At 50.9% G+C, this 12,210-nt stretch overlaps 6 protein-coding genes across 6 annotated transcripts; 3 read left to right on the plus strand and 3 right to left on the minus strand.

The window, feature by feature from the left end:
- Positions 1–552: 552 nt before the first annotated feature.
- On the minus strand, positions 553–1,662 carry ASPVEDRAFT_44316 (biotin synthase). The gene has a single exon (XM_040813029.1). It carries the CDS (start codon positions 1,607–1,609, stop codon positions 692–694), a length of 918 nt encoding a protein of 305 aa, XP_040670548.1. The 5' UTR covers positions 1,610–1,662; the 3' UTR covers positions 553–691.
- Positions 1,663–2,610: 948 nt separating this feature from the next.
- On the minus strand, positions 2,611–5,753 carry bioDA (adenosylmethionine-8-amino-7-oxononanoate aminotransferase). The gene is made up of 5 exons (XM_040813030.1): positions 5,192–5,753; positions 5,037–5,136; positions 3,650–4,983; positions 3,005–3,591; positions 2,611–2,921 (listed from the first exon to the last, which is right to left on the minus strand). The coding sequence occupies exons 1-5, from the start codon at positions 5,377–5,379 to the stop codon at positions 2,749–2,751; spliced, it is 2,382 nt and encodes a 793-aa protein (XP_040670549.1). The 5' UTR covers positions 5,380–5,753; the 3' UTR covers positions 2,611–2,748.
- ASPVEDRAFT_813463 (aminotransferase class I/II-fold pyridoxal phosphate-dependent enzyme) lies at positions 5,728–7,452 on the plus strand. The gene is made up of 3 exons (XM_040817021.1): positions 5,728–6,786; positions 6,834–6,976; positions 7,051–7,452. Exons 1-3 carry the CDS (start codon positions 6,015–6,017, stop codon positions 7,375–7,377), a joined length of 1,242 nt encoding a protein of 413 aa, XP_040670550.1. The 5' UTR covers positions 5,728–6,014; the 3' UTR covers positions 7,378–7,452.
- ASPVEDRAFT_813464 (uncharacterized protein) lies at positions 7,453–8,381 on the minus strand. Its single transcript, XM_040817022.1, has one exon. It carries the CDS (start codon positions 8,197–8,199, stop codon positions 7,528–7,530), a length of 672 nt encoding a protein of 223 aa, XP_040670551.1. The 5' UTR covers positions 8,200–8,381; the 3' UTR covers positions 7,453–7,527.
- Positions 8,382–8,563: 182 nt separating this feature from the next.
- On the plus strand, positions 8,564–9,927 carry ASPVEDRAFT_137343 (NAD(P)/FAD-dependent oxidoreductase; the record flags this gene model as incomplete). The annotated part of the gene is made up of 2 exons (XM_040807379.1): positions 8,564–9,383; positions 9,443–9,927. The coding sequence occupies 2 exons, from the start codon at positions 8,564–8,566 to the stop codon at positions 9,925–9,927; spliced, it is 1,305 nt and encodes a 434-aa protein (XP_040670552.1).
- A 527-nt stretch (positions 9,928–10,454) lies between these two features.
- ASPVEDRAFT_31228 (uncharacterized protein) lies at positions 10,455–11,807 on the plus strand (the record flags this gene model as incomplete). The annotated part of the gene is made up of 4 exons (XM_040810446.1): positions 10,455–10,649; positions 10,705–10,800; positions 10,866–11,159; positions 11,232–11,807. 4 exons carry the CDS (start codon positions 10,455–10,457, stop codon positions 11,805–11,807), a joined length of 1,161 nt encoding a protein of 386 aa, XP_040670553.1.
- Positions 11,808–12,210: the final 403 nt, after the last annotated feature.

Genomic DNA, 12,210 nt, shown 5'->3' on the forward strand with positions numbered 1-12,210 from the left:
TAGCATTAGTAAATATCACACGCATTTGAGTATAAATATCCCCCTCTTTCTCTCTGATTTTGTGATGTTTGATCCTTTGGTGTCGTAGTTGTAGAATTTCCTAGAAGAGGAACCTCACAGGTGAGGAAATTTGTTTGACAACGCAATGGGGGACGAGGACTAAGAGACAGAAGCCTATATATCCCCGGGATGAGCTGTATGCGTGATTTCCTGGACCAATAGTATCACGATGACCAGATTGGAACAAGAGGGCGAGGGCGGTCAGCACCCCACGCCCAGTTCCACTGCTGGGCACTGCAGGTGATTGGAAAGGGAAGGACGATTGGAGATGAGACTCCTGGAAGTATGCAAGGTGCGGAAATTGGCATAGGGCTCGGTTGCCCGAAGGTTGGCCGTTGTAAACTACTTGAATGCAAGCTGAGGAACGCAGAGGTTTATATAGAATGGAAAGCCAGATGTAGAAGATGGGGGTCATCTAGGCAACAGTTTTACGGGAGGTTATCCTGCATTCACGCATTGTTGCCAAGGTGCCGGAGGATATAGCTACATGATGATGGAAAGGTCTGATTGATGCGGATGTAGTTGTATTGGGCCTAGCAATGCTCTAGCGCTCCTCCGTGAGTCACACGCGGAGAGGGGGTAACAGATGAACATGGATTTTGAGGGGGTGGGGTCATGGTCTGCAGCCCTATCATAGGGCTTCTGCGGCCGGCGCAGCGGGGGTCTTCCCTGACTCTTGGACAACAGAGTCAACCTGTTGCTGGGGGGAGACGGCATTGGTTTCCCTCTCGAAGCTGCGCATGGGGTAGTAGCCCCATCGGTCAAACATGGCTCGGTCCTCATCCCAGCCATTGCAGTCAGTCGTCAGCATCTTTTCTCCGGTAAAAACAGCGTTTGCACCAGCCTGGAAGCAGGCCACCTGCATCTCCTCTGAGAGGGAAATGCGGCCCGCAGCAAGGCGGACGATCGTTGCGGGAAGGATAATCCGGGCGGTTGCGACAGTGCGTAGAAGCTTATCAAAGGAGATCATCTTTCGGTCTCCCAATGGGGTACCGGGGATAGGGACCAAAGCATTCACCGGGAACGACTCAGGGTGCGATGGCAGCGAGGAAACAGTGTGGATAAGACCAATACGGTCAGAGTCAGCCTCACCGAGTCCCAAAATACCACCAGAGCAAACGTTGATGCCGGCATCTCGGACATGAGACAAGGTCTTCAGTCGCTCGTCGTACGATCGGGTTGTGATGATAGTCGGGTAGAATTCGCGGGAGGTGTCCAGGTTGTGGTTGTAGGCTGTTAGACCGGCGTCCTTCAGTTCTTTGGCCTGGTTATCATCGATCATTCCTAGCGTGACACAGACTTCCATTCCCATCTCCCGAACACCAGATACCATCTGCTTGACATTTTTCAAACTTGTCTTGCGACCTCTCATGTCACGCCAAGCAGCGCCCATACAGAAACGAGTACTCCCATTTGCTTTGGCGATCTTGGCGGCCTTGAGAACGTCGTCGACGGGGCTCATTTTCGTGGCCTTCAGGCCAGTGCTGTGCCGGGAAGACTGGGAGCAGTAGGAGCAATCTTCACTGCATCCACCAGTTTTGATATTCATCAAGGTACACATCTGGATCGCGGCGGGGTCATGGAAGCGGCGGTGGACAGCGGCCTATAGAGAATGTGTCAATTTATTTTCCTAAATATCTAGACAGGAGTCGAAGTAAAAATTATAGGACGTACGGCAGCATAGGTTAATTGGTTCAAGGGCGTCTCGTAAATCTGCTGAACTTCATCGCGAGTCCAATTGGTGCGCGGGGCAGTAGCCGCCGTAGCCTCTCTGAGAGCGGGGGGGATCCTGCTCGCAAAGGAAGCGGCAGTGGGCGATGACTGAACAGTGCCATAGGACCTTGCAAAGGCCCTGGGAAGGGACCGTGAAAATGAGACTGACATAGCGATGTTGGTTGTGTCAAAGAGAGTCGCTCACAGAGAAAGGTGAACAAACATCTGCAGCGGGAGGGGAAACTGAGAGGGGACTGGGGCTGGGACTGGGAAGCAGAACACGTCAATTCGTCATCGGAGATGGCTCGGGGAAGGAGATTGGCCGGGGATCATTGGACGACAAAGACTGCAAAAAGCCGCGGGCCAATTGAGGAGGTATTTCCGATTGCTTGAGAATAAGGTACCCCCATGCTCGAGGTCAGATGGGCGAGAGCGTTGACCCCAACGCTGGTTCAACACTGGCCAGGCTGACAGAGTCATCGACTCATCGGGAAGGGCGTGGATCAAGAATTCGAATATTTCCCTATGGGAAAGTGTCCCGGCCATTCAGATCGCTGCAGTGCCTGATCTTATCCTCTTGAGTCTGATTTGCTCATCATTTACGCGTTGTGAAGCGTAGATCTGCGGGCAAAAGCAGACCGGAACCATTCATCAGGAGCCCACGCTGTTCCTGGCAATTGGCAAATGGCGGGGGCCCGATTAACACGGATAACGACGGACCGTCAACACTTAACCTAGGTTAACTGACAAGCGTTCCGTTCTTGCGCCCCTCGTGTTGGTCTGGTTCGAGGCCAAGATTCGGTGAGCCAATTCTTCAACGGCCCAGGATGGGATATGGCTTCCAGTTCCACCCGATTTCCGCTTTGCTTTACCGGCGGTCGGTGAGACTCGCGATAGACGGTGAGTCGGTGACTCACTGTCACTTCAACATAACAATTTTATTTATTCATTCATTCATTCAATTACGTATGCTAACTATAGCAGTGCCTCGCGCAGCAGGCCCTCAATTGTTTTCAGTGTGTCTTCTTTGGCGGTCACGCTCGACATCAAGTAGAGCACATTACCGAGAACTCTGGAGTGGACGTTAAACTGCGGCCCGCCAGCAGCTAATCTGGTCTGAAGGCCTTTAGCCGCAGTGGATGTGTAGCCTATTCAGTGGAGTTGTCACATGTTAGCCGGCTGGAATCGGCGGGGGAGGGAGTCAGTGTAGAAAATATTTCGGGAAACTCACCTGCACCTTGTGCATCTTTAAGGGAGATGCTGAGTACTGTGCCAATGGCGAAGACGCTGTCAACGGTCGCTGCGTGGGATAGGTCATGGACGAGCCCATGGGACCAAACACTCCAGACTTGCTCCGGTCGGCCATCGCCGGCATGGGATTGGTTCCAGTCGGCCTTGAATCCATTCCAGGCCCCATTCTCGTCCATACTGTTCATTGTCCGTAGAGAATCCACGCCTACTTGGCAGCCAACAGCATGAGCGGTATAGCTGTGTCCGTGGAGGAGGGCATCTGTCTTGTCCGGGCTATCAAAGGCATTGAAGACCTCATTGCTTGCTAGAGTGGTGCAGAGCGGCACTAGACCTCCAGTAAGAAGCTTTGCGTTGACAGCGATATCGGGGTTGACGCCGAGGAAGGACGCGGAGGATTTTCGGCCTAGACGGTAGAGGCCAGTGAAAACCTCGTCGAAGACAATTGGAAGGCCGGACCACGAGACCTCAGACTGTGGGGGCAGCTCTATCGAGGCCGGGTTAGTTCGGTTAAACAGCTGTGGGTTTCCGCGGACAACATCTGCGAGGCATCGCTGAAACAATGGGTCACTGCAGTGGTTTTCCGTCAGTTGGTTCTCTGTACAGGGCGAGCAATGTCAATACTGACCAGAATAGCATGCCACCGGCTCCTAGGATGATGGGCTCCATGATAAGGCCTCCGAATTTCATCCCTTCCTGTTGAACTAGGCGCTCAATGGTGCTTAGGATGTACTTCCTGTAACGCTCCCCGACATCTGAATTGACTCTGCTTTCCAAGTCGAATACTGCATCCAACGAAGAGAATTCCTGCGTGCCTCCAAGAGACTCTTGCAGCTCCGCAGGAACGTCGACCTTCCAGACCCCCTGGGACATATTGACCAGAGGGAAGTCGAACCAGTAGCCACGTCCTCTGTACCATTCGACTCTCTTATTGAAGGTTGATGGCTCTGAGCAATCCATAACTCCAATTGTATCACCATGATAGCTGCCCTTAAGACCCAGGATGTTGACCTGCTCCTGGCTTGCATCCCAGCCATATCTGTCACACGTAGCACGAAGTGCCATCTTGAGAGCAACCTCCATTCCAGTACTGCCATTGTCCGTGTAGAAAACCTTCTGAAGACGAGGATTGCCAACTGTCTTCAAGAGTGTTTCTGCCAGTGACAGTGCAGGCTCATGAATATTTCCAGGGAACATTACATGCCCGTAGCGTCCAGCAGCATAAGCAGCTGATAGAGCAAGGCCCGGGTTCCCGTGGCCTAGGCCCTGTGTCCACCATGATGCAGAGCCATCATATGTCGCTTGGAGCTTACCTTGTTGTGCCGAGTTTTCTGGAGCCGTGTATGTCTGGAAGAAATCATCATATGCCGAGTCAATTGGAGTAATGTCCTTGGGCTGCATGCCGTGATGCTGCGTAAATGGGTACCAGATCGACTTTTGCGCTCGACCTGCCATGTCTTCGAGCGAATCGATCCGTTGTTCATTTTTGAGAGCCAGCTCATCGAGGAGGGACACGACATCCGTGCCCTCCGCAACACGAGTGTAGTATGTGTCTAACGCTTCAAGATCCCGAGCATGGGAGTCGGAATCCTGTTCCTGTGGGCGCGCAGGCGGCGGGGGCAATGGAACAAGCGGTATACTTTTGCCCCGAAAGTAATTGCCCAAATACTCGTGGTTCTGATAATATTCGTCTCTGAATAGAAGTACAGAGTGAATGTCGTAGCCCCGCATCAAGAGGGATTCATAGGCAGATATTGATGACGATATTCCACCGAGGCGAGAGTCAGCGACCAGAATAATCGGCAGCCGAAGAGGCCGGTAGAGGTCAGCCTGGGAATTCCCATTGGGGCCTGGTGACTGAACACCGCCGGCCGTTTCGACCAAAGCAAAATTGACTCCATCGTCAGCCCAGCCGGAAAGGGTCTTATGGACTGAGGAGAGGATTTCGTCATCCCGGGGAATCTGCTGGCCTCAGTATGCTGCTCAAAGATAAAACTCGGGATTGGGCTTCATACAGTGAAGTTCTTCTGTTGGGCTGCAATATGCGGGCTGACAGGCTCATCGAACTGGTAGAGGCATTTTGTCAACGTGCCGCGAGCATGGCGTTGCAGGTGCCTGAGGTCATGCGTTGAGCTGATAATATTCACCCACCAAAGTCAATTGATCTTACCTGTCATCCGCATCGTCCAGTGCGCCCGTCGAAACCGGTTTCAAAAATGCCGATTGTTTTTTGGTCTTGAGGCGATTGACAGCATTGCAGAGAATAGTCGACACAATGGTTTTGCCCACGTCGGTGTTCGCACCATACACCTGGTGGGCGCGGAGAGAGCGCCAGAGCGCGGCACCAACGGGCGCCATGATGGTAAGCTTGGACTTCCTCGATAGGAGAATTCGTATATGCTAAAAAGTTTAGGGCATTATAGAGCTCAGAGCAAGAAGATGTTCGTCGGTGAGAGCTCCGGCAGCGGTTGCGACCGAGAAGGTCTGATGTAATGACGGACCCTGGACGGTCCAGTCTACACCGGGAAACAAAGCAATCAATGGATGGGTGAATGGAGCTCCTGTTTAGGCATCCGTCAAGTTTGACAGGATTTACAGGACGACAGAGGACCGAGGCCCAGAATTAAGTGCTGCCGGGCTTGCCTGCTCTTCAGGGAGCCCTCCGGATCCATTCCCCCACCGGCAATCCCAACAGATCAAACTGAATCCCCGCCGAGTTGATTTCTTTTGGCGGACCGTCGAACCCAAAATTGACTCAATTCAGGAACCGGTTCACCATCCCGTCGCCGGTCTCGGGCTATTATAGTGAATACTTCTATAACTTACGAAATTTGGATCGTGTGATGGGTCAGAAAAGACGGACCTGAACGTTGTCACTTGTCAACAAGCCCACAAAGCTTCTTCCATCCTTTCGTTTCTTCTTTTCCAACATCCTTTTCCGTTCGGCCGTTTGCTTTCTGCTCGCTTGAATTGGCTTCAACAGTGGGATCCAAATGGGTGCTTCTTCTCCAAAATGCCTACGTGACACCATGCGTCAGGCACTGCGTCAACGGGAAAGCAGGTTGTGCCGTCGAAAGCTCACGGTTCTCCCTTCGTCCTCTGTGGACTTTTCCTCAAACGATTTCTTGTCATTGTCAACAGCACCAGCTTTCCGAACACGATTCCTAGACCTTGTCCAGCAGGCGCCACCATTGTACCCATTTGCTAGTGGAGGTTCGCGGCTTCTAGATGGAAACTCAGCTTACACCGAGGAACTAGAGGATTTCGTCGCCGCTTTCCATAATGCCCCAAGCGGGCTTCTATTTAATTCAGGCTATGATGCAAATGTCGGTGTTTTTTCAAGCATCCCTCAGCCGGGTGACCTGATTGTATACGATGAGCTTATCCATGCGAGTGCGCATGAAGGCATGCGACTCTCACGAGCAGGAAAGCGCCTCAAGTTTGGTCACAGTTCTCCTGATGACCTGGAGACAGTGCTTCAGGCAGAACTTGTGGCAGATCCTCGGCTTCGTGAGGGTCACCAAAATGTCTTCATTGCCATTGAGTCTGTCTACAGTATGGACGGCGATGTGGCGCCTATTGCTGAATTCGTGAAAGTCGTGGATCGGCTTCTTCCTCATAAAAATGGGTATTTCATTGTGGATGAAGCCCACGCAACCGGCGTCTTTGGTCCACGCGGGTCTGGCGTCGTCCAGGATTTGGGACTAGAAGACCGGATGTTCATTCGGACACATACGTTTGGCAAGGCTTTGGCTAGCCATGGAGGTAAGACTCCCGCCTAATCATTGGAGTGGTGATACTGACAACCACAGCAATTGTCCTTTGTTGCCGAGATACTAGAGATTACTTGATCAATTACGCTCGCAGCTTGATTTACACGACTGCCTTAGGGTTTCCCTTCCTTGCTTCCATCCGTGCCGCCTATGAATTACTTGCTGAAGGAGAAACTGAACAGGTATGATCTTTTCCTTCCTTCGTACAAGCAAAGCGCTTAGTACTCTTGTAAAGTATATGCTAACTAACTTTTAGCTCCAACGCAAACTGGGGCAACTAATTGCGTATTTCCGAACTCGACTTGATAATCTCGGCTCCTGGGGCTCGTCGGCAATCGAAGTCGACCATTTCTCTAGTTCACCAATATTTTCACTTCGCAGCCGCGTGCCTCGAGAGCTCGCCGGTGTTTGTCAGCGTGAGGGATATACCGTTCGTGCAATCATGTCGCCCACTGTTCCAGCAGGCAAAGAGCGTGTACGGGTATGTCTGCATGCAGGGAACACAGTGGAAGAAATCGATGGTCTTCTAGAGGTCATTGAAGCTTGGCTACATCAAACAGAAAAGAAAACAGCTCGGTTATGAGATTATCAAGCTGCTATTCCTAGATTATTTTACCTGTTTTTGATGAAGAACTGGGATACTTCATTTGACTTCATCAATAGAGGTGTGAAGCCATGATCCCGTCACGGAAGAACTTTCAGCTCAAAGGGATAGCCCGAGAGGAGCATTCATTCACTTTTCCCAGCTTCTCCGACATGAAGGACATGTAACTTGCTGGTGGCTCTTGAAATTCTTACTCCATTTGTTAAAGCAGTCGGCGTGGTAATTGACTCCACAACGTGCCCGACACCAAACCAATCTTTTTTTGCCGGAGTCACCAGTATAGTGAATACTATCTCCGATCGTGAAATGAGGCCACAGTGAATTTGTCGAATGCTTCAGTGGAGAGAGGCTGATTACACAGTCACCCTCTACCGGCTTTCTCGATGCTATTTCTCTGTACCCCAACCCCGCCGGTAACTCCCTCATCGGAATATTGTTTTCAGTATCGTATTCGGTGGCCGAAGTGATGGGTCTCAGCTCAACGAAGAATTGCTGTATCTCTCGCCGACACATCAATCCCATTAAACGACCTCTTTTGTGGACATCTTCACGCAGAGCAACAACTTGACTTTCAAATCTTGAAGATCTCCTCGGAAATGGTAGAGGGGCTACTAATTGCGCGAAGAGCACATATGTCTCTTCATAGGCTTCGTCCGGGATCGTCGTGGCCTGCGATGGGCCATCGTCTGCTGCCTCGGGGGTTGCTAGGAAGATTAGACGAAAGGGGAGGAGTGCATATTCTGGGGTCCAAAAGAAGGGACATTGACGGATCTCGGTTTCCATAATGGCTCTTGGCCGCATATATTCTCAGTGTAAACCCGCATGAATTGTCATTGTAGATTGATTGAGGTCAGGAAGAGACAGAAGAAGGCCATCATGTGTTCATTCATCTGCATTAACTTCTGCGGTCCATGGCCCACCTTCAGATAACCTTTCTTGGAGTCTTCTATTGTCAAAATGCCTATTGTTAAATGCCTATTGTCAAAACGTACAATTCCTGAATCAATTCTATTGTCACCTTCACTCGCTATGTAGCTATATCTACGACAGAGTGACTCCAACAGTAGTCTGCTAAGTATTAATAAGACAACCACCACCCACAACTCGCACTCTCCAACCTCCACCCATCTCAACTCCGTCAAACACGCATCAAGACTAAAGAACCATGGAACAAGACACAATACTCATCGTAGGCGCGGGGATTTTCGGCGTCAGCACAGCTTATCACCTCGCGCAACAAGCCACCGACCCCTCCCGCATCATCCTCTTGGATCGGGCTGCCCCTCCATCCAACAACACCCTCGCAGCATCATCCGACATCAACAAGATCATCCGCGCAGACTACTCCAGCCAGTTGTACATGGAACTAGGCTTCGAAGCCATCGAAGGCTGGAAATCGCTTCCATTCTTCCAGAATGCCGGAGTCTACCACCAGTCCGGGTGGATAGCTATGGATGAGAAGGGAAGCGACATCCCACAACGTATTAGGGAGAATTTCCGAAAAAGTAGCCATGGCCACGACGCTGCTCTCACTGATATGACCGAAGATGAAGTCCGTCAGGCGTGGGGCGGTGTTCTGAGCCGAACGGACTGTACGCCATTTGGGTCGTACTATTTTAACCAGTCGGCTGGTTGGGCTGACGCTGGGAAAGCGCTTCAGTTAATGCTTCAGGAGGCTATCAAGATAGGTATTAAGTATGAGAGTGGGGAGGCAAAGCAGGTTGTTTTGTCTTCGGATGGAGGTGCAGTGCAGGGTGTTGAAACTGAGGCCGGAAATGTACTGCGGGCGGACAAAGTCGTGCTCGCGACTGGGGCTTGGACGAGCAAGCTGCTGTTTTCACTGGAGGATTCTTTGGAATTTGAGCTCACAGACCGAATAGAGCGACAGGTTTCTGCCGCTGGGGTTTGTGTGGCTCATTTCCAGCTCTCGGATGAGGAGAGGGAGTTGTACTCGAAGCTGCCGGTGTTTGTATATGGGGGACAAGGTACGCTACATCATGAAGTATCCTATATGATGGGAGTGCGTATCGACTAACACTCTCAGGCGAGGTCATTCCCCCTACATCCACAGGCATATTGAAATTCACCAGCACAACCTCTTTCAAGAATACGGTTCGGACGGCAAGCGGTCATGGGATATCCATCCCAGTAGAGGACCAGTTTAACGCCCCACGAGGACTTCGAGAAGACTCCATTGCCGCTGTTAACGCCCGTATTCCTCAGCTCCTTGAACATGGGCGAAAGCCGGATTACTATCGCCTCTGCTGGGACTCAATTTCGGCAAGCCAGCACCCGCTCATCAGCCGACATCCTGACTCACGATTAGCAAACCTCTACTTTGCTGTAGGAGGATCGTTCCACTGTTACAAGTTTCTACCTTCGATCGGAAAGTATGTGGCCAACGTCCTTCAAGGGGTTAGTAACGGACCTGAAAAGGATAAGGCATGGTCCTGGAAATCGACTGGGACGAACGAACGTGGTGTCCATGAGAGCTTAGTTCCCCAGAGGGAATTCACGGATTTTATTTAAGGTACCGTTATTTGCATGTCGAAGCTTCGTTGGACCTATCACTGGACAGGGGGTATGGGAAAACCTTACGCTGCCGTGGCCTTGAAGCTGACATGCACCCATCAATGTAGACATCAGCGAATATACAGGACCCAGTGCTGGTCTTTAATTAGAGCATAACAAGGCTTATCAAGACTATTAGGTAGCGGGTTGTGCCTCCCTCCAATAGCAAGCTTATGCAGTCCACTTATGCCCGGCAGTGAAGACAAAGGGCTGTTCGGCACCAATCAGAGCAGATCTAGAAGCATCCGCACATGCTGCCTTTACAACCATCTTGAAACAACTGAGACCATGAACGCAACGCATCGTTTCCATGAAAATCGCATCGTCACCATTCACAATAACAGGCAGAGTTTTCTCCCCCGGGCCCCCTCACTTTGAAGATAAAATGCCTCCCTTGGTTCCCCCTCTCGCCTTCTTCCTTTCTTCCCCCATTCGCAGCTAGATCTCGGATGGCAGTTCTTCAGAGCTTCAGTAACTACGGTAAAATGCATTATTGCTGCATTTGCGGTGGCCCGGTTTCGTCTTTGGATCTGCGCAAAGCTTCTTTAGCGAACGATGGAGATGATCTCAACCGGTGCTACAAGGATGAGTGTGACTGTATTGGGGACGAGTGTGAGGAAGTCGATTGTCCCGGTCAGTTCGGGTACAATAGTCAGGTTCTCTTGGAGGAAGATGTCGCAGTAAGTTCATTGTGCACTTCAGATTCAGCCTCGTTGGTTCTAATCATAAGTTCAGTGGCTCGATAAAGTGGTGATGATCTGTCCCTCTATGAACAATAACGGAACCGGCTCTTCCACCGGCTCGCAATCTGGTGCCTACCTGACCGCAATCGTAAGAGCATATTTCCCCTGTCTAATACTACTTCATACAAATCACGATGCTAACCAGAGATTCAGGGCGACTACGACGAGTATGATAGCCTCGTCCACTTTCCAGACACCTCCACCAAGTGCCCTAACAGGGATGGCTTCGTGGCGCACGATTGTTGTCTCCGTACTCTCTTCCTTGCTGAGAGCAACTCCTCCAAAAAGCAGTCTCAATTGACCCTCGAGAGTCTTTTCTTCACTATGAAAAGATTTGCCGTCCCCAGCCCGGAAAAGGCCATTGATTGGAAGGACAGCAGGCTCTACGGCGGCGGTGTGCACGGGTTCCAGGGTTCTGATAAATGGGAAGCGCTATACGGATACGAGGTATGTTATCTGCTCCATTCCTATACCGTCCGTGGTCGGAGTTACCTATCTAACACCTCACTTCCCCCTCAGTGGCTCGTCTCAGATCCCGAGGGATACACCAACATAGCTCGCGTCCTTAACTACGCGGCCCACCCCAAGATAGTTGCACTACGAAGCCCAATCTGGGGACCCCTCAAATTGAAGGAGGTTAAAGAATCTACCACCGCCAAAGAGGACACCATCATCCAAGAGGAGGGCTTCAAAAAACTCCCCTTCGAAGTCCAACTCATGATAATAGAGCTCCTCTCCAGCAAGGACGTACACAATCTGAGCCTCGCAAGCCGTGCCATCTGCAACGCAACCAGATACCTGCCCAACTCGTTCTGGAAAACGCGTTTGGGACAAGGCCGCTTCGGCTATCTCGCCCCTTTTCGCGGTGATCTGACCTGGCCTAGTGTGCCGGTCAACTACTTCCGCCTCCTGTGCAGGCTCGAGAACGTGTCTCGTCCATGGCCACATGGAGATCAAGGCCCCCTTGGCGAAAACGAGCAGATCTGTCCCTACTGGAATAGCCTTAAGAACTGGCGCCGTATTTGGGGTTGTTGCGAGGCGATTCTCGATAAGGTCAATGCGTATGATAATGCCATCATGAAGGCGGCTGCGTAGGTTCGTTCGTTCTCCCGCTCGCCCTAGGTTTGCGTTTCGGATATGATTGTTTTGTTGAGTCGTCGATGTTTTTCCTTTGTTTTTTTTAGGTGAGTTTGCCTTGCTTCCCTCCCTTTAATGGATCCTTTGCTAACTGATGTGTTCGCAGCTTGTTAGAGTATATGAATATCGCAGGTTGGATCGTGGATCCGACCATGGCCACCAACATGTTTCAGTGTTTCTTTCGGGTTTTAACTATTGTTCTTCTATGTTTTTATCTGAATATGTCATGTCATACCTCTCCACTGTACAGACATGTGAGATGTAAAATAGCAAAAAGAATTGAAAAAAAAAACTATTCCCTGCTCAATTATGTCGGACCATGGCCCAACGTCCAAAATATAACCTGCAGCCTGCTAAGTAC

This window comes from Aspergillus versicolor, assembly GCF_001890125.1.
Source record: "Aspergillus versicolor CBS 583.65 unplaced genomic scaffold ASPVEscaffold_8, whole genome shotgun sequence".
NCBI classification, from domain to species: domain Eukaryota; kingdom Fungi; phylum Ascomycota; class Eurotiomycetes; order Eurotiales; family Aspergillaceae; genus Aspergillus; species Aspergillus versicolor.

Coding starts and splice junctions, on each gene's coding strand:
- ASPVEDRAFT_44316 (XM_040813029.1), bottom strand. CDS start 1,609: ATGAATATCAAAACTGGTGGATGCAGTGAAGATTGCTCCTACTGCTCC.
- bioDA (XM_040813030.1), bottom strand. CDS start 5,379: ATGGCGCCCGTTGGTGCCGCGCTCTGGCGCTCTCTCCGCGCCCACCAG. Junction 5,137..5,191: donor CTGGACGATGCGGATGACAG/GTAAGATCAATT, acceptor GCATGACCTCAG/GCACCTGCAACGCCATGCTC. Junction 3,592..3,649: donor GCCGGTGGCATGCTATTCTG/GTCAGTATTGAC, acceptor AAACCACTGCAG/TGACCCATTGTTTCAGCGAT.
- ASPVEDRAFT_813463 (XM_040817021.1), top strand. CDS start 6,015: ATGGGTGCTTCTTCTCCAAAATGCCTACGTGACACCATGCGTCAGGCA. Junction 6,787..6,833: donor GGCTTTGGCTAGCCATGGAG/GTAAGACTCCCG, acceptor TGACAACCACAG/CAATTGTCCTTTGTTGCCGA. Junction 6,977..7,050: donor CTGAAGGAGAAACTGAACAG/GTATGATCTTTT, acceptor ACTAACTTTTAG/CTCCAACGCAAACTGGGGCA.
- ASPVEDRAFT_813464 (XM_040817022.1), bottom strand. CDS start 8,199: ATGCGGCCAAGAGCCATTATGGAAACCGAGATCCGTCAATGTCCCTTC.